This window comes from Scyliorhinus torazame, chromosome 3, assembly GCF_047496885.1.
Source record: "Scyliorhinus torazame isolate Kashiwa2021f chromosome 3, sScyTor2.1, whole genome shotgun sequence".
In the NCBI taxonomy this organism is placed as follows: Eukaryota; Metazoa; Chordata; class Chondrichthyes; order Carcharhiniformes; family Scyliorhinidae; genus Scyliorhinus; species Scyliorhinus torazame.
Genome location: NC_092709.1, coordinates 139,123,659 through 139,143,946, shown reverse-complemented (window position 1 = coordinate 139,143,946; position 20,288 = coordinate 139,123,659). Strand labels below are relative to the sequence as shown.

Genomic DNA, 20,288 nt, shown 5'->3' with positions numbered 1-20,288 from the left:
AACCAATGACAGAAAGATATAAAAGCACAGACACGACCCCTGGTGGTCAGTATTAGCTGCAGAGGAGGACCAGGACAGACCTGCCACCAGGCACACTCAGGGAGACAGCACGTGCAGAGTATCCAGAACTAACTGTATTATAAGAGTTAAAATAAAATAGAGTTGTACCACATACAACTGTGTTGGCTCATCTGTGCACCAGAGCACCCAACACCACACAAACCAGTGGCCAAGGTGATCTACATCCTTGAAAGAGGTTGCTATGGAGATAGTGGATTCATTGAAAATCATCTTCCAAAATGTTATAGATTCTGGAATGGTTTTTGCAGTTTGGAAAGTAGAAAATGTCACTCCACTATTTAAGGGAGAGAGAAAGTAGGGGACTACAGACCTGTTGGCTGTACATCAGTAGTAGTGAAAATGCTTGAATCTATTATAAAGGATGTTATTAATGGACACTCGGATAATAATGATCTGATTGGGCATAGTCTACATCGATTTATGAATGGGAAATCATGTTTGACCAACATCTTCGAATTCTTTGAGGATATCAGTAACATAATTGATAAACTGCCGGCTCAAAGTGGAGAGGATCAGGAAGATCGCGCATATAGACGGCATCTCCACATCATAATTGATAAAGGGGAGTTGGTGGGCACGATATACTTGGATTTTCAGAATGCTTTTGATAAAGTCCCCCACGGATGGTTGGTTAGCAAAATTAAAGCACATGGAATAGGTGGTAATATACTGGCATGGATCAAGGATTGGTTAACATGTAGAAAACAGAGAGTAGGGATAAACAGGTCATTCTCACATTGGCAGGCTGCGACGAATGGGGTACCACAGGGATCAGTACTCAGAGCCCCAGCTGTTCACAATATATACATACATCAAGGATTTGGATGTGGGGACCACATATAATATTTCCAAGTTCATGGATGACACAAAGCTAGGTTGGACTGTGTGGCATGAAGCAACGTCAAGATGACTTGGAGAGACTTAGTGAGTGGGCAGAAATATGACCGATGGAATATAATGTGGAAAAATGTGAGGTTATCCACTTTGGTAAAAGGAATAGATGCGCGGAGTATTTCTTGAATGTTAAGAGATTAGAAAGGGTAGATGTAAAAATGGATCAAGATGTCCTCGTCAATAGGTCACTGAAGGCTAACAGGCAGGCACAGCAAGCAATTAGGAAGACTTATGGAATCGCAAGAAGATTTGAGCAAAGTAGCAGCAAAGTCTTGCTTCGATTGTAGAGAACCTTGGTTAGGACACACCTGGAGTACTGTGTGCAATTTTGGTCCCCTCACCTTAGGAAGGAATTTATTGCCAGAGTGAATGTGACGAAGATTCACCAGACTTGTTCCCAGGATGGTGGGACTGTCGCATGAAGAGAGGTTGGGGAAGCTGGGCCTGTATTCTCCAGAATTTCGAAGAATGAGAGGTGGTCTCATTGAAACCTACTAGGATAGATGCAGCTAAGATGTTTCCCCTGGTTGGGAAGTCTAGAACTAGGGGACACAATTTCAAAATAAGGGGTAAACCATTTAGAACCAATTTGAGCAGATTTGTTTACTCAGAGGTTTGTGAATCATTGGAATTTGGCAACCCAGAGGGCTGTGGAAGCTCACTCATTGAGTATATTTAAAGGAGAGACTTTTAAATGCCAGTAACTGTGTGGCCGATTGGGGGGGCCTACATTTCGAAGCTGCCTCCGCGGTCCGAGTCCACCATGGCGCTCGGCGCAGCCGCTGGAGGCCACCGCCGTGCACATGCGCAGACTCCAGACCGGAAGTGCAGGGGCCCGTATCTGCAGCTAAATCTGCGTGAATCACTCTGGGTCCCTGCTAGCCCCCTGCAGGTAAGTGAATCGGCTGTTCTTTTTTATTGGAAACTCGGGAGTGAAACATCAGCGTTTTTACGCCGGTGTGGGGACGTAGCCCCATTTTGGGAGAATCCAGCCCTATTACTATGAGGTAGCAGTTAAAGTGAAACATCTACCACCACCACCAGCTCCTTATTAAGTGAATTGGCAGCATGGACCAGATCCTGCAAATATGAAGACAAGCTAATAGAACTGTACCTACTTTTCATGGTGCTCCTCTGTTACTTTCTATTGCATGCTGTAATTGCATGCTGTAATGTATTGAATTTCAAGACAACATTTGCATTCAGTCTGTGTGGCCTGTTGTGCCCTGTTCGTTGGGCTGGCAGATCATGCAGGCTACCTAATCTATTTAATCGTGCGAATTTGCTACCTCAGATAGGCCTGGACCGATGTGTTAAAGAGATAAGCCGGCTTTGCGACGTGACATGTCTCTTTTGAGATGCTGAGTGGATTGGAGCTGATCCAAGCATCACATTGCACCAGCAGACCACACTGAGTTAACAGTCTGAATTCGGTACTATGTCAAAAAGGATGGTCACCCAGCAGGCCTGCCATCCTTCCACTGGAGTTTACCTGCAGATGTACTTCAGCAAGTTAAAGTTGACTGGAGGAAGGGTCTTCATTTGTTTCACTAGTTCTTTCATTCCCTGAAAGAGATAAAACAGGGTATTAAAAATACATTCAGAGCGCCCCAACTAGAACTTGTTGGTATCCAGCATTAAAATTATGCTTTCAAAACTTGGATAAGAGCACCTAATGTGGATGAGTTTTACAAACAAGGCAGCAATAGTCCTGCACATCAGTACCTCTCATGGATTCCATTTAAACTCCTGTCGTCGATGTCATGTCCCTTTTGTTTGACACATCAAAGCTTGACACATTTTTGAATATTTGGAGCATAGTGCATGAGTCAGAATCAGACTATTAGTAACATAGATTGAGAAGCAAGATACAGATCCAAGGAGCAGAGTTTCAGCGTCTTTGAAATTTCTGCTGGAGAACTTTCCACCAGGACATCCACATGGGTGGATTAGGGTCCCTTACAGATTAGTTTGCAAATAGTTTGTGGAAACAACAGTCTCCATGAACCAAATGGTAGTTTCTTATTCTGTAGTTTCTCATTTTATTATTACAATGGTGTCAAGATCTAAGGGGCTAGGGACATTTAGCTGTATTCAGATGGATATGAAACTTATTGCTAAAGTTTAATTGAGCACTTTCTGACGTCTGATAATTCACTCTGTTGTGAAAGTACTTGAAATGAAATACATTTGAAATCTATTTTTTAATTCATCCATGGGACATGGGCATTGAAGGCAAGGCCTGCATTATGTGATATTGGATGCATGCTAAGATTTTCAAATATTTCTGTCATATTGGGCATTTTAAAGAATAAATAAACATTGTTTACTATGCAGGCCTGATAGCATTACTGGCTTACTTTTATGATCCAGGCGTGAAACCCAGAAGCACTACTTCTCAGTAGCACCACTGAGGAAAGTTTGGTGCTGTAAATAGCGGGGTTATGTTTACGTGGCTTTATGGATGAAACTATCGATCGATTTATATGTGCTCATGCATGTGGAGAATATTGTAATAATGGTTAACAAATGGAAAATTATGGAAGTTCACGGTTTGACAATCAATACTATTCATTAGAACCTTTTTGCTGAGGATGGACCATTCCTGAAGTTTTACACTTTAGCTTTCAGATGATTGACCTAAAGCATTCTCTGTGATATTTAACATTTATAGCATATGCAGCATTTTAATATCTCAGTGTTGTCCAGAGGGATCACTGGTCATCCAGAGTGTGGCAATGGCAACAGCGTTTTAGCCACATGCACAATTTCCATGGAACTTTCATTGATATAATGCAGGAATATGTACCTAACATGTATATATTCACTTAGCTGTACTAGCTGAGGTTATTCATGAAGGCTCCGCCTCCTCACCCTTGCCCCTCGTCTGAGGTGTGGTGACCCTCAAGTTAAATCATCACTAGTCAGCTCGCCCCCTCAAAGGGGAAAGTAGACTATGGTCATCTGGAACAATGGCCACTTTACTTTATTCGCTTAGCAAGTATTTCAGTTCAAAATCTTGCAGTATTTCTCTTTCATGAACTTCTGACATTCTGCCATATATTTGATGCAGATTAACTTCCTGCAACTTCCAGGTTTCTTGTCCAGCAGCCGCGAGCAATACTTTACTTCCTCGGGGTAATTCTAAAATACCCGCTCCTGCTTTCCACCCAGAATGTATTTGGATCCTGCTTGCCCTTTTCAAATAAGTGTCCTGTTGGAAGTGGTTGTTCTGGATTGAATTTGCTTTCTCCAACTGGCATGGAGTGGTTATTCTGATTGGTTGGACTGACCACATATCATCTCTCCTCTCTGACCAATGATTATATGTATTTCCATGGTGCTAACGTTCAGCATTTATGACTGCGTTGTTGCAGCAGCTAACCAATAAGCAGGAACCAAGGAAAGAAACACTGGCCGGGATTCTCCGCCGGCGTGATTCTCCGTTATGCCGGCGCCCGGGGGTTTCCTGACGGCATGGGGCTGCCCCACAATGGGAAACCCCGTTGACCGGCTGGCGTAACGGAGAATCCCGCCGGTCAGTCGGGGCAGAAATGTGGCGCGGTGGGGCGGAGAATCCCGCCCATACTGTAGAACACATTTTGTATTTTGTTTCAACATTTTAGCAGAAAAGTGCAGATTCACACACAATACAAATATGGGCATTAAGATCACATGCCCAATGATCGTGTCTATCATCATTTAAAAAAAATTCTTAATCAAAAATGAAATTAGCTACATCTTAATTCCCAATTAACCCCATGTTCCGAGTAACTAATTTATTGGACAATATGGCTATAGAAGACATACAGTTATATAAGAGAGAGGGTTGTACCTAAATGGCTATTAAATTACTTCACAATGTAAACATTAGTCTCAAATATTTTGCATTTGAGACCAAGTTGAGGTAAAAGTCTTACACTCTCTTGTTCTTTGGTGAAGAGTTTGGCACACGAGAGGAACTCGTCATATTTGGCATAGGGGATGACGGGCTCTGGCAGCTCCCGCAGATACAGCTTGAGTAATGAGGCCACAGTGTGCACGTCTGTATTGCTGAAAGCAAAGCAAACGAGAGAGGTCATTGCAAAAGCAATCCATAACACCAATTTGTACCACCTGTAAAAGCGGTTAATATTAAATGTAAAGAACCCGGAATCCGGATCAGAATCCACAAATTTATTTGCAAGGGTGGCATGCTTTGGGTAAACAAACTGGGTAAGTGCAAGCATGGGCTGTCAACAGGAAACTGCAGGTACATAACATAGAGAAGGACTTGCATTTATATAACACTTCTCACAGCTGCTAAAGATCTCAAAGCGCATTTCAGCAAATGAAGTACTTTCTGAAGTGTAGTCTGTGTTGTAATATAGGAAACACAGCAATTAATTTATGCTTATCAAGCAGCATGGTAGCATTGTGATTAGCACAATTGCTTCACAGCTCCAGGATCCCAGGGTCGATTCCTGGCTTGGGTCACTGTCTGTGTGGAGTCTGCACGTTCTCCCCCGTGTGTGCGTGGGTTTCCTCCGGGTGCTCCGGTTTCCTCCCACAGTCCAAAGATGTGCGGGTTAGGTGGATTGGCCATGCTAAATTGTCCTTAGTGTCCAAAATTGCCCTTAGTGCTGGGTGGGGTTACTGGGTAATGGGGATAGGTGGGGTTACTGGGTAATGGGGATAGGGTGGAGGTGTGGGCTTGGGTAGGGTGCTCTTTCTAAGAGCCAGTGCAGACTCAATGGGCCGAATGGCCTCCTTCTGCACTGTAAATTCTATGATTCTATGATTCCAAACACAGCAATGTGATAATGGCCTGATAATTTGTTTTTGTGATGTTATTTGAGGATTAAATATCGGGCAGAACACTCAGGATAACTCCATTGCTCTTCTTTGAAATAGTGGCAGGATTTACCGACCATCCCGCCACATGTTGTTTGGCGTGGGAGGCGGCCCACCTGCGTGATCTACCAGTCCTTCCATTGTCAATGGGACCCTTTGCCGCCGGAGACCCCGTGCGTACACATGAGACCGGAATTTCCCACCGGTGTGAACAGCCTGTAAATCCCGTCCAGTGTCTTGGGGTACTTTACATCCACCCAAACAGGAAGGTGGGACTTTGGTTTAACATCTCACCTGAAAGACGACACCTCCAACAGTGCAGCCCTCCTTCAGTATTGAATGGGAGTGTCAACCCTGACTGCCGTAGGCAAGCTCTAGAGTGGGGGTTGAACCTAGAAACTCAAAGACGAGAGTACTACCAACTGAGTCATCTTTTAAAAATAAATTTAGAGTACCCAATTATTAAAGACTTTTATTTTGAGACAGTGGAGGCGGCTGAGGCTTTCGTGAGGGCAGAAGGCTTGGGACAGACGTGAAGAGCGGAACTGGAAGAGAGACTGTGGACTGTGTTTGAGCAGCTGGAAAATGTATAAATGTTACAACTTTCTTTTTACTGATTTGTATTGCAATTTACTTCTCTTTGCATTGTTACAGAGTTCAAGTTAATTACGTTCTGTGTTGCGACGGTTAAATGTTATGTTAGTGAATTGTAGGGGTTGGATTTTGGGTTTGTTTTGGTGTTTCTTTCTCTGGGACTGGGTGGAAGGGGGCGAGAGGTCTTGGCGGGGGAGCCACCCACGCTAACTAAAGTCAGTTAGTGAACGGGGGTGAGGTGAGAGGAGGGCTGCGGACGTTGGAGCCTGGATAGCAGGATTCAATGGGCCTACAAGGTGAGTGAGACGGGGGGAAGGGATGGATGTTGGGGGATGTTTTTGTAGGGGGGGTTCTCGGGAGGGGGGAAGGGGTTCGATATTAACAATGGACAGAGGCGGGTCAGGCTTACGGGGCAGGGCCCGGTGGTATGGTGATGGTGGATAAGAAAGGTGAGGGGGGTGAGAGACCACCAGTAAGGATAGTCACGTGGAACGTGAGAGGGCTCAGAGGTCCGGTCAAGAGGTCAAGGGTGCTTGCACATCTTAAAAGTTTGAAAGCCGATGTAGCAATGCTGCAGGAGACTCATTTGAGGGTGAAGGACCAGGTGAGACTTAAAAAGGGCTGGGTTAGCCAAGTGTTTCACTCCGGATTTGATGGAAGGGCTCGAGGGGTAGCGGTGTTGGTCAGCAAAAGGGTACACTTCCAGATGGAGAAGGTGGTGGCAGATCAGGGGGGTAGATATGTGATTGTGGCAGGGGCGCTGGAGGGGAGATTAGTGGCGCTGTCAAGTGTATACGGTCCCAATTGGGACGATGTGGGATTCGCGAAGAAGGTGTTTGGGGCCATTCCCGACTTGGACACGCATGAGCTGATTGTGAGGGGGGGACTGGAACTTGGTGCAGGAGCCAAGGTTGGACAGATCACGGCTGTGCTCGCTGTCCCATCAGGGGGGGCGAAGGCGCTGGCTGGGCTAATGGTGGAAATGGGAGGGGTGGACCCTTGGAGGTTCCTGCACCCAAGGGAACAGGAGTACTCGTTTTTCTCAGCGGTCCATAAGGTATACTCGCGGATCGACTTTTTTGTGGTGGGGAAGGCTTTGCTGGCTGGAGTCAAGGGGTCGGAATACTCTGCAATTGCAGTGTCAGATCATGCTCCACATTGGGTGGATATGGTGCTGGAGAAGGGGGTTGCGCAGAGACCGGGATGGAAACTGGATGTGGGGCTTTTGGGGAACCAAGTGTTCTGTGAGAAAATTGAAAAGGTAATTAAGGAGTATGTAGGTTTCAATTGTACGGGTGAGGTGTCGAAGGCAGTCGTCTGGGAGGCTCTAAAGGCGGTGGTGAGGGGTGAGGTAATTTTGTTTCAGGCCAAGGTGGACAAAGAGGAGAGGTTGGAGCGGGAGAGGGTAATAGATGAGATATTGGAGGTAGATAGGAGTTATGCAGAAGATGGGGACCCAGCAAAGCTGGAAAAGAGGAAGGAACTACAGGCTACAGGCGAGCTTCGACCAACTGTCCACCAGGAAGGCGGTGCGCCAACTGAGACGAGCAAGGGGTGCAGTTATGAACATGGAATTGATGTTAGCAGGTCAGCTCCGGAGGAAGGCAGCGGCAAGGGAAATTCTTCAGGTGAGGGATAGGGCAGGGAAGTTGGTGGTGGCTCCAGTGCTGATTAACAAGGTTTTTGAGGAGTTTTATGAGAGGTTGTACAAGTCAGAGCCACCCGGGGGAGACCGTGAGATGCAGGAATTTCTAGATGGGTTGGAGTACCCGAGGCTAGGGGAGGGGGACAGGGCTACATTTGAAGGAGCGATAGTGGAGCAGGAGATAAAGGATGCGATTGGGAGGATACAGTCGGGGAAGGTGGCAGGGCCGGATGGGTTTCCGGTGGAATATTATAAAAAGTTCAAGGATAGGGAAGGGGGTGTTGCCACAAACTTTGGGGCAGGCATCGGTTTCCCTGTTGCTAAAAAAGGATTAGGATCCGACGGAGTGTGGGTCGTATCGGCCCATATCACTTCTGAATGTGGACACAAAAGTGTTGGCGAAGGTACTGGCGGGTAGGCTGGAGGAGTGCCTCCTGAAGGTGAGAGGGGAGGATCAGATGGGGTTCGTGAAAGGGAGGCAGCTGTTTTCGAACATTAGGAGGGTTTTGAACGTTGTTATGGCACCGGCGGAAGGGAAGGAAACAGAGGTAGTTGTGGCATTGGACGCCGAGAAGGCGTTTGATCGGGTAGAATGGGGGTACCTGATGGCAGTGCTGGAGCGGTTTGGGATTGGACCAAGGTTTGTGAACTGGGTAAAGCTATTATATAAGGAGCCGAAGGCGAGTGTCCGCACAAACAACATCAGCTCGAGATACTTTTCTCTCCACCGTGGGACGAGACAGGGATGTTCTATGTCCCCCCTGCTGTTTGCACTTACGATTGAGCCGTTGGCCATCGCATTGAGAAGTTCGGGAGTATGGAAAGGAATAGTGCGGGGGGGGGGGGGGATAGAGCATAGGGTGTCCTTATATGCCGACGACTTGCTGCTGTATGTGTCGGAACAGAGTGCATCGATAGGAGGAATATTGGAGCTACTGCAGGTATTTGGGTCTTTCTCGGGGTACAAGCTGAACCTGGACAAGAGTGAGTATTTTGTAGTGTCTCGGCCAGGGGTGGGGGCAGGGGTGGGGGGGCTGCCATTCCGTAGGGCAGGGACTCATTTTAGGTATCTGGGGGTGCAGGTTGCCCGGGAGTGGGGGAGGCTTCGCAGGTACAACATCACTAGTTTGGTGGGGAGAGTGAAAGCCGATTTGGCAAGGTGGGATGTCCTTCCTCTGTCACTGGCGGGTCAGGTACAGGCGGTTAAAATGAATGTGTTGCCGTGATTTCTGTTTATTTTTCAATGCCTACCGATTTTCCTGCCAAAGTCTTTTTTCAGGGAGATTGAGGGAAGGATTACCTCATTCATATGGGGAGGGAAGGTGGCCAGAGTGAGAAAGGTGCTGCTACAGAGGGGAAGGCAGGCAGGGGGTTTGGGTCTCCCGAACCTGTTGTACTACTACTGGGCGGCGAATGTGGAGAAGGTGCGGAGCTGGGTCAGAGGGGTTGATTCTCAGTGGGTCAGAATGGAGGAGAGTTTGTGCAGGGGGCCAGGATTGAAAGCACTAGCAACAGCGCCGCTCCCGATAGCTCCGGGGAAATATTCAGGGAGTCCGGTAATAATAGCTTCATTGAAACTCTGGAGGCAGTTTCGCCAACACTTCGGGTTGGGGGTAGGGTCAAGGGAAATGCCGATTCGGGGGAACCACAGATTTGAGCCAGGGAGGTGGGATGGAAGTTTTCGGAAATGGGAAGAGAGGGGGATTAAGATACTAAAAGATTTGTTTGTTCGGGGTCGGTTTGCAGGATTGAGGGAGCTGGAAGCGAAGTATGGGCTGGGGCAGGGAGAAGTGTTTAGGTACATGCAGGTTCGGGATTTTGCCAGGAAGGAGATACAGAGTTTCCCAGAGGAACCGGCCTCCACATTGCTGGATGAGGTGCTGACAACAAGGGGACTGGAGAAGGGGGCAGTGTCAGTGGTGTACGGAGCTATGTTGGAAGAGGATAAGGCACCACTGGAAGGGATCAAAGCAAAGTGTGAGGAACAGCTGGGAGAGGTTATAGAGGAGGGGGTCTGGTGTGAGGTGCTCCGGAGAGTGAATGCCTCCACCTCATGTGCGAGGTTGGGGCTGATACAGCTGAAGGTGGTATATAGAGCGCACCTCACGAGGGCGGGGATGAGCCGATTATTTTGAAGGAGTAGAGGATGTGTGTGAACGTTGTCGGGGGGTCCCGCTAACGGGGGGGGGGGGGGGGGGGGGGGGATACTTGACCCTTGAGAAGGTTAAGTTCGAACTGAGGGGCAGCTCGGAGAGGTTCTACAAGTCATGGGCACTATTTATTATGCACTTTCAAGAACTGGATAACATCGAACATTAGTTGGGGGGGGGGGATGGGTGGGAGGGTTGGGGGGCGAGGGGGGCTGTGTATATTAAGGGTGACTATGGGTAATCTCTGATTCCTTTTTGTCATTTGTTTATGTAAACATGCGGGCTGATGTTTGGTGGGCGGATGGGATCGTTGTTATTATGGGGATTGACATATCTTGCTGATTATTGTTTATTGTTGATGGGTGTAAATGCGGGAGAAAATGTGAAAAAGGAGAATAAAAATATTTTGAAAAAAAGAGTACCCAATTATTATTTTTCTTCCAATTAAGGGGCAATTTAGCGTGGCCACTCCACCTAACCTGCACATCTTTGGGTTGTGGGGGTGAAACGCATGCAGACACCGAGAGCTACCAACTGAGTCATGATTGACACTCACAATATATGATAAAATATCCATGAGTGTATTGTGTGCGATCGTATGTGCTGGTGGTTGCTGAACGTCTCCACCTCAGGGTGTGCTCAGAAAATGATTCCCGGCTGTTGTTTATATTCTGAAACAAGTCCCATGACTAGCCACTGTGCTGCCATTTACATAAAGTCAGTCATGTAACCTCCTGCATTGAATAGATTAAATCTATTGAATGAATGCCAATATAAAATAATTCAACCTATTTAAACACAGCTGATACATATTGTGTCATTAGAAAAGAACAGTTGTTATAGAATCATAGGATCTTGACAGTGCAGAAGGAGGCCATTCAGCCCAACGAGTCTGCACCGACCCTCTGAAAGAGCACCCTACCTAGGCCCACTCTCCTGTCCTATCCTGTAACCCCACCTAACGTGTACATCTTTGGACACGAAGGGGCAATTTAGCATGGCCAATCCACCTAACGTGCTCATCTTTGGACTTTATGAGGAAACCCACACAGATACGGGGGAGAACATACAACCTCTACACAGGCAGTGACTCAAGGTCAGAATCGAACCCGGGTCCCTGGCGCTGCGAGGCAGCAGTGTTATTTAACAATTTCCAAGCATTTGGTGCGTACATAAATCTGAAGTCTGAATAATGGCCTTCTAGAACTAGTAGTATGTTCAATAATCCAGTAATTAGCTTATAGATCGGTCAATGCCGCATCAACCTAGGCTCTTTGGAATTTTTGAACAGATTACCTGATGCAGATAATTAAATTGCACTTAAACGACATTCTGCCACTGCATCAGCTAATTAGATTATTAACAAGATAAACAATCAACAAAATGGATGATGCCATTAAATAATTCACGCAAACAGGGTCACTGACTGCTTAATTTAGTAGACTGAAATATTTTAAACAATTTACTTTGTTCTTCTCGCTCACACACTGAAATCAAATGAAAGGCAAATAATTGAGTGGCTACAAAGTAGCAGTTAAACTGGTATCAAAATGGCGAAGGTTCCTTTCAGAGTTATAATCAAAAGGGATGGAGTTGGATACTCCTGCTCCAGAGTCATTCATATTACTGATTCAATGCTATAAGTCAAAACAAAAAGTTAATAATCAAATAGACAAACCTTTGTGCTGACTCCCGGTGTTATTGCAGTTCAGAGTTTGTACCCGCTAATCAATCTCTATATATGGACACATTATCTTAGATTATCTGACAAGGGGCCAGATTTTCCTGTTGGTTTGGGAAAACCCAACCTGTGTACCTTTCCGCCTTAAGAAATGACCACCTTGTGACTTTGTCCGGGATTTTTGTCTGTTCGCGCAGGGTTTGCAGTACATTCTGTAGCTGAGGTGGAGTGTGTGAGGAGTGTGAGTGTGAGTACCCAATTCATTTTTTCCAATTACGGGGCAATTTAGCGTGGCCAATCCACCTACCCTGCACATCTTTGAGTTTTGGGGGCGAAACCCACGCAAACACGGGGAGAATGTGCAAACTCCACATGGACAGTGACCCAGAGCTAGGATCGGACTGGGTCCTCAGAGTCGTGAGGAAGCAATGCTAACCACTGCGCCACCGTGCTGCCCCTGATTTGCTATGCTTACAAAAATCTTAAGGTCATGGAATGTTTACAGCACAGAAGAAGGCCATTCAGCCTGTGCCATTTCTCTGCAAGAGCTACTCAGGCTAGACCAATCCCTCTGTCTGTTCTCTTCAGATGTTTATCCAATTGCCTTTGGAAAGCTCTGATTGAATTTACCTCCAACACGGTCTCAGGCAGTGCATTCCAGATCCTAATCTCTTGCTGTCTAACATGTTTTTCCTCATATTGCCTCTGGTTCTTTTGCCAATCATCTTAAATTGGTGTCCTTTCATTCTTGGTCCTTTCGCCAATGGGGAATAATTTCTCCCTGTCTACTCTGTCCAGATTTCCCTGACTTGAAACACCTCTATTAATTCTACTCTCAACCTTCACTTTGCCTTGGTGAGCACTCACAGCTTTACAAATCTATGCATATACCTGCAGTCACATATCGCTGGAACCATTCTTGTGAGTCTTTTCTGTGTCCTTCACATTATTGCTAAAGTGTGATGCCCAGAATTTGGCATAATACTCCACTTGAGGCTGAAGCAGTGTTTTTCAAGGTTCACAATAACTTCCTTACTTTGATGCTCTCTGCCTCTACTTATAATGTCCAGTATTGCCTATGTTTTATCAACCACTTTCTCAACCTGCTCTTCGGTGATCTATACACATGACCCAGATCCTTCAGCTCTTGCACCTAATTAGAATTATATTCTTTATTTTATATTGCCCTTTCTCATTCTTCATACCAAAATGTATTACTTCATAATTCAGCGCATTACATTTCAAAATAGAACCCTGTCATCTTCATCCATCATATTGTGCTGTAGTAAATAGCAATTTAATCCCATACATTTAAATGATCACATTTTATAAATGTTAGTCTTGGAGCCGAAATCTTGCCCAGTTCATGTGATCCTGTCAGAAACACCAGCAATCAGCAGACCTTTTAAAAAAATGTCTTTCCTCCTTTCCAGAAGGTAGTGAGACATGCCAGCGTATGACTGTTTTTGCCTGATTACTTTTAGCAGTTGGAGATTATTTATACAGCCTGCTATGTATACCTTTTTGGCTTCAGTGGTACCAGTCAGCCAATCTGTAGCTGACTCACACTGCCCCATATTAATTGTAATGCTGTATAATCCAGGAACAGAATAATGCTATATTCTCCTGATCTGGTTTGGATATTTTGGCATTTCACATCTGAGGTTTTCTCCACTCTTAAAAGTGTCATTTTGGGCGCGATTGGTGGACTGTTTCTCAATAGCCGCATTGTGGAGATCACGGACCATATTTAATGCCACTCAATGCCAAAAATGAGCCCTCATGAGCTTCTCGCCATTACTGGCTGTCGCACCATCTGATTAGCTGGAATTGTGTTGTAGTTTCAAGCAGGAGCTACGTATAAACACTCCCTCACCACTTAGGGGCTGGTTTAGCACAGGGCTAAATCGCTGGCTTTGAAAGCAGACCAAGGCAGGCCAGCAGCACGGTTCAATTCCCGTACCAGCCTCCCCGAACAGGTGCCGGAATGTGGTGACTAGGGGCTTTTCACAGTAACTTCATTTGAAGCCTACTTGTGACAATAAGCGATTTTCATTTCATTTTCATTTTCAACATACAAGCATGACAGCTTTGGGGATGCCAACCTGGCCAGACTTCTCAACGTCGTCGGTGCAAGATGGGTACCCTGTTCCCCCAAGGGAGTAGAAGGACCAGCAGCTGGGTCAGCAATGCCGCCTGGAAGGCAGTGACAGCGGCTGTCAGTTCAGGCAGCATGACATGGAGGACCGGGTACCAATGTCGGGAGAAGATCAATGACCTCCACCAAGCTGCAAATGTAAGTTACCACCTCTCTTCTGGCATCAGTTCTGCCTGCTGCCGACTTCCGGTTGCGGCTATGCTGAGCTAAGTCGCACGTTCAGCAGCTCCTGCCAGAAACTGACTTTTGGGCTCTTTTCAGCGGCCCCAGCGGCATTTGTTCAACGGTTCCCATTGTGGGAAGGTGACAGTATGATTTCCCCGGCACTGTATGGATTGGACCAGGAATGGAGCGGTGAAAAAAGTAATTTTGGTGCAGCAAAAAGTGCGAGGGAGGAAAACCAAGATGGCAGCGGGTGGAGACCAGGCAGCGTGGACACAGTGGTCGCAAGAGCAGCAGGAGTTTCTCAAGCGCTGCTTCACGGAATTGAAAGCAGAGCTGCTGGAGCCGATGAAGGCTTCGATCGACAAGCTGGTCGAGACCCAGAAGGCCCAAGGGGCGGCGATCCGGGAGGTGCGGCAGAAGGCCTCGGAGAATGAGGATGAGATATTGGGCCTGGCGGTGAAGGTAGAGGCGCACGAGGCGCTGCATAAGAAACGGCAGGAGAGGTTTGAGGACATGGAGAATCAGTCGAGGAGGAAGAACCCGCGGATTCTGGGTCTCCCAGAGGGAGTGGAGGGGTCGGATGCTGGAGCATATGTGGTCACGATGCTGAACACGTTGATGGGCGCGGGTGCCCTCCCGAGGCCCCTGAAGCTGGATGGGGCCCACCGAGTCCTGGCGAGGAGGCCCAAGTCTAACGAGCCGCCGCGGGCGGTATTGGTGCGTTTCCATCGCTTGGTGGACAGGGAGTGTGTCCTAAGATGGGCAAACAAGGAGCGGAGCAGCAGGTGGGAGAATGCAGAGGTCCGTATATACCAGGACTGGAGCGCAGAGGTGCCCAAGAAGAGGGCCGGGTATAATCGGGCTAAGGCATCGGAAGGGGTGAAATTCGGGATGCTGCAGCCGGCACGACTGTGGGTCACGTTTAAGGACCGGCACCATTACTTTGAGACACCGGAAGAGGCGTGGACCTTTATCCAGGCCGTAAAGTTGGACACGGACTGAGGGTCGGTTGTGAGGGGATGTCGCGGGATGGCTACTGTGGTTACTGTGCTTTGGGCGATGTTCTGTTCTGCTCTGTACTGTTTCCTTGGGTGCTGGGTGGGGTAGGGTGAAATGGTTCGAAGTGCGGGATTTGTGAGAGTGTGGGTGTTGGCGGTTGGAAAGGCGGGGCTGATGGACAGTGGGGGGGGGGGGGGACTACCACACTGGGGGGTCGATGGAGTGGCGGGAGTGGCCGGGGTCAGCAGGAGCCAGCTGACTTATGGGAGTGCTATAGGGGGAGCAACGCAGCTAGAGGGGGACCTAGCTGGGGGTGGGGGGGGGGGGGGGGAACTGGGTTGCTGCTGCATTGGCGAAAGGGGAGCTGGAGCTCGGAGAGAGAGTCGGGGCGGGGGTCTGCCGCTGGGAGGAATGGAGAGTGCGGGAGGCGCGGGCACGTGGCTGGCCTAGAAAAGGGGATGGCTAATCTGCGGGGGAGGGGGGGGGGGGGGGGGAGCCCCCTGATCCAGCTGATAACTTGCAATGTGAGAGGCCTGAACGGGTCGGTCAAGAGGGCCCGTGTGTTCGCGCACCTGAAGGGACTGAAGGCAGATGTGGTTATGCTCCAGGAGACGCATTTGAGGGTGCCAGATCAGGTTAGGCTGAGAAAGGGGTTGGTAGGGCAGGTTTTCCACTCGGGGTTGGACGCAAACTCTTCGTGGTACACCCAGGGGACTAGGGAAGGTGGATAGTCGAGATTCCATTGAAGAGGGCGGAAAGGAGTTTTCGGTACCTGGGAATCCTGGTGGCCAGGAGCTGGGGGTCCCTACACAAGCTCAACTTGACACGACTGGTGGAGCAGGTGGAGGAGGAGTTTAAAAGGTGGGATATGCTGCCACTCTCCCTGGCGGGTAGGGTGCAGTCGGTGAAAATTATGGTGCTCCCGAGGTTCCTTTTTGTATTCCAGTGCCTCCCCATCCTGATCCCTAAGGCCTTTCTTAAGTGGGTCAGCAGGAGCATCATGGGAGTTGTGTGGGCGAAAATGACCCCGAGAGTGAGCAGGGTGTTTCTGGAATGGGTAGGGACAGAGGAGGGTTAGCGTTGCCTAATCTGTGTGGGTACTACTGGGCTGCCAATGTGGCGATGATACGCAAGTGGGTAATGGAGGAGGAGGGGGCGGCGTGGAAGAGGCAGGAGATGGCGTCCTGTGTAGGCACGAGTCTGAGAGCGTGGTGACAGCACCGCTGCTGCTCCCGCCAACTAGGTACACTACGAGTCCGGTGGTGGCGGCGACTTTGAAAATTTGGGGGCAGTGGAGACGCCATAGGGGTGAGGTAGAGCTTCGGTTTGGTCCCCGATCCGAGAGAACCATCGGTTCGTCCCGGGGAGAATGGATGGAGGGTTCCTGAGCTGGCACAGGGCAGGAATTAGAAGGATGGAGGAAAAATTCAGGCTTCCCCCCGGAAATGCCTTCAGGTACATGTAGGTAAGGGCGTTTGTAAGACGGCAGGTGAGGGAGTTCCCGTTGCTTCCAGCACATAGGATCCAAGATAGGGTGCTCTCGGGGGTGTGGGTTGGAGAAGGCAAAGTCTCGGCGATCTACCAGGAGATGCAGGAGGAGGAGACCTCGGTGGAGGAGCTAAAGGGTAAATGGGAGGAGGAGCTTGGGGAGGAGGTAGGCGAGGGTACGTGGGCGGACGCCCTGGGTAGGTTTAATTCTTCCTCTTGCGCCAGGTTTAGCCGGATACAATTTAAGGTTGTTCACAGAGCGCATATGACAGGGGCGAGGCTGAGCAGGTTCTTTGGGGTGGAAGACAGGTGTGTGAGGTGCTCGGGGAGCCCAGCAAATCACGCCCATATGTTCTGGGCGTGCCCGTTGCTGGATGGGTTCTGGAGGGGCGTTGCAAGGACGGTGTCTAAGGTGGTGAACACCCGGGTTAAGCCGAGCTGGGGGTTAGCACTATTTGGGGTATCGGACGAGCCGGGAGTGCAGGAGGCGAAAGAGGCCTGTATTCTGGCCTTTGCGTCCCTGGTAGCCCAGCGGAGGATTCTGCTACAGTGGAAAGATGCGAGGCCCCCAAGCGTGGAAGCCTGGGTCAGCGACATGGCCGGATTCATTAAATTGGAGAGGGTAAAGTTTGCCTTGAGAGGGTCTGTGCAAGGGTTCTTCAGGCGGTGGCAACCGTTCCTAGACTTTCTAGCGGGGTGTTAGGAGGTGGTCAGCAGCAGTAGCAACCCAGGACAGGGGGGGGGGGGGGGTGTACTTTGTGTTTATTATTGTGTTTATTATTGCTTAATGGGGGGTTCGTATATTGGGGAAATTCGGGATGTAGTTGTAAGATGTTTATTTATGTGCTCTTTGTTTTTCTATTTTCTGTATGGGGGGGGGGGGTTTATTGAAACTATGTAAAAATTTGAATTAAAATATTTTAAAAATAAAAAGGTTCTGCCTGCTGCCCTCAAATTCCCAGAATCCCCCCCACATAATCACTGGCTGACCCCTCACCCCCTCCCCACACTTGATATCCCAGTGCTTGTTCCTCAGAACCTCTTGGCACCCACCAGCACAACCCCTTCAAGTCAGGTGCGGTGCCCACACATACACAGATCCCCTGACTTCTCAAGCTTACGGTTCACAGTGCCCTCTCTTTGTCCCTGCAAGAGAAGATAGCCGACAATAAGCGGGAAAGGGCTAGGACCGGGGGGGGTGGGGGTTGGGGGGAGGCACAGTCTCAGAGATTCAAGTCTTCGTCCCCTATGAAGAACGGGCCCTGGAAATTGTGGGGCTGTTCAAGAAGATAGCAGTCACTGGCAGCGAGGTCGACCTGCACCACAGAGGTGAGGATCCACTGCCAGATGACCTTCACCCAGATGACCTGCCTCAAGTGAGTTGTTCGTGTCAGTCAAAATGATCCTTCCCTCTCACTGATCACATTTCCACAGGAAATCCATCTGATGTGGCTGAGCCATCCGGAGTCAATTCCCCCATCCGCCATCCAAGAGAACACCTCGGAGGAGTGGTCCGAGGAGACCACCATCGAGGCCCACAGCTATCACCCGCTCCTTTCACTTCGGTGGACGACTTTAGTGGACAGGCTTCTCGGGCACAATCGGAGGAGCACCACACAGTTGCTGATGCATCAGGTGGAAGTAGGAACATCCAAAGGAGTCAGCAGTCGGAGGGCTGCTGGATCCCAGGACTCAGCTGGGTCCCAGTCAGATGTCGAGCCTCTGGACAAATCCTCTGTTTCGCACAATATCCCAGAATCCTCTATTCCACTCCCAGAGCTGATGCAGATGATAGGACACAGCAGTGACATTCAGGAGGGGACATTCCAGTGAGTGCATAACCATTTGGAGGAGTGCCAAAGGCTTCGGGCACAGGAGACCGTGCCGACAATGCGTGGCACCGAAGCCAACACTGCCAGGGTGACAACTGCAGTGGAAAACCTGGAGCACAACATCTGTGCCTTGAGTGGTAGTGCCCAAGGCATGGCTCAGTCTATGTTGACCATGGCTGAGGGCCTCAACATCCTGTCCCAGTCGCTGAGGGATGTGTCCCAGATGCAGGTGGACATTGCCTAGACACTACAGATTATGACATAGTCACTGAGGGCCATCGCTGAGAGCGTCAACATCATGGTGCAGACAATTGGGAGCCATCGGGGCCGGTAAAGGCAGATAATTCAATGCCCTCTGGAGCATATGCCAGCTGCCCCTCAATCCCATGGAGACCCACAGGACACTATGGGAACTGTCAGGGAGGAGGAAGGGTTGGAGGCCAATCGGGGCCTTCCACTAAAGAGACAACGGCGATCTTCAGTTGTCCGAGTTCCCTTCCCCATACCCCAGCAAATCTCAAGGGCAGAAGGCAGAAGAGGGTAGCACGGCGACACCAATAACACCGGTAAGTTGGCCAGGGAGGCCCTCATCCACAACACATTCACATAGGATGAGGCTGGGTCTCTCAGTTCAACCCCCCCCCCCCATTTCCCTCCTTCCCCCCCAGTCTCCCCATTTCCCCTGCCCCAAATCCCCCCCAATGCCCCGCCATCTCCCCCACCCCATCACACCACCCTCTCCCCAGTAACCTGTTCTACCCCTCCAAGGATTTGTGTAACATCACTCCAGGGTGATGGGCCTCTGTTGGCACTGTCAGCAGGTCAATATACAAGCAGGAGAGTGATGATCACTCGCTGTGAGGAAAGCACTGCTGCTCCTCAGTTTCTGCAGAAGTCTAACTCCTGTCTTTCCACTGACACCGCGCTCACACCCATCCTCTGAACAGGGTCTGCATCGGGGGCATTTGGCCTTTTCTGCTCTTTACCAGGTACACCCAAATCTGCGCTGGGCGCAATGTGGTGGTTGAATCGCGCCAATTACGTCTATTTTCAACGTAGCTTAAGTAAAAAGGGGAAAATGTAAGTGCTAATTCTGAATGAGATTAATTGATGCTAGCAAAGATAATTAATCAGCAGAGCTGTCAGCTCATAGCAACTCCATTAGCTGATGTAAGACTCTAACCTTTGATCTCCCACAGTATAACAGAGCCAAAGGATTCTCAACCTTCCTTGATAGAATTTCCAACTACAGAGGTGGATACTAAAAGCTGTCAATTCTACAAATGGATAGCCAACTTTACAATAAAGATATAAGGCTTAAAGATCGGTGTACTGCTTGTTGCAGAGGGTCCTTAAGCTGGTTCAAAGATACTTCTCATTTTGGTTCCCTTTTCTGGTGCTCTTTCTTTTTACACAGCTCATCTAACTTTGGGATTTGTAAGTGTTTCCTGTCAGTACAGAGCAAGAGCAAAGCAAAGGGCAGTGACCGAAGATGAAGCTCACGATTAGAATAAGCTGGCCTGAGTTTGAGACAGCAATAGAAATGACAGGATTTACCAATTAAAGCCAGGTCATACAATTGAAACAAGAGACTCCAAACTAATACATGCGGCCTGCACAAAATGAAGGGAAGTTAATTTATTTCTTTAAGACACTTTGAACAAGATGATTCTAAAACAAATTATAATATTCCCAGTGTTCCCAAAATATTCCAGTCCTGCGATGCCCACTGTGGTGTTCTTTGTGGTTCAGATCCTAGGATGGTTGG

The 20,288-nt window shown here is 48.7% G+C and overlaps 1 protein-coding gene across 2 annotated transcripts in view; it reads right to left on the bottom strand.

The window, feature by feature from the left end:
• arhgap24 (Rho GTPase activating protein 24) overlaps positions 1 to 20,288 on the bottom strand; it is a 606,798-nt gene that overhangs the window by 49,956 nt on the left and 536,554 nt on the right. For both annotated transcript variants that reach the window (XM_072496252.1, XM_072496253.1), the window contains 2 exons: positions 4,896 to 5,028; positions 2,468 to 2,541 (listed from right to left, as the gene is read on the bottom strand). In XM_072496252.1, the coding sequence (XP_072352353.1) occupies positions 2,468 to 2,541; positions 4,896 to 5,028 (207 nt within the window). The remainder of the gene's footprint in view (positions 1 to 2,467; positions 2,542 to 4,895; positions 5,029 to 20,288) is intronic.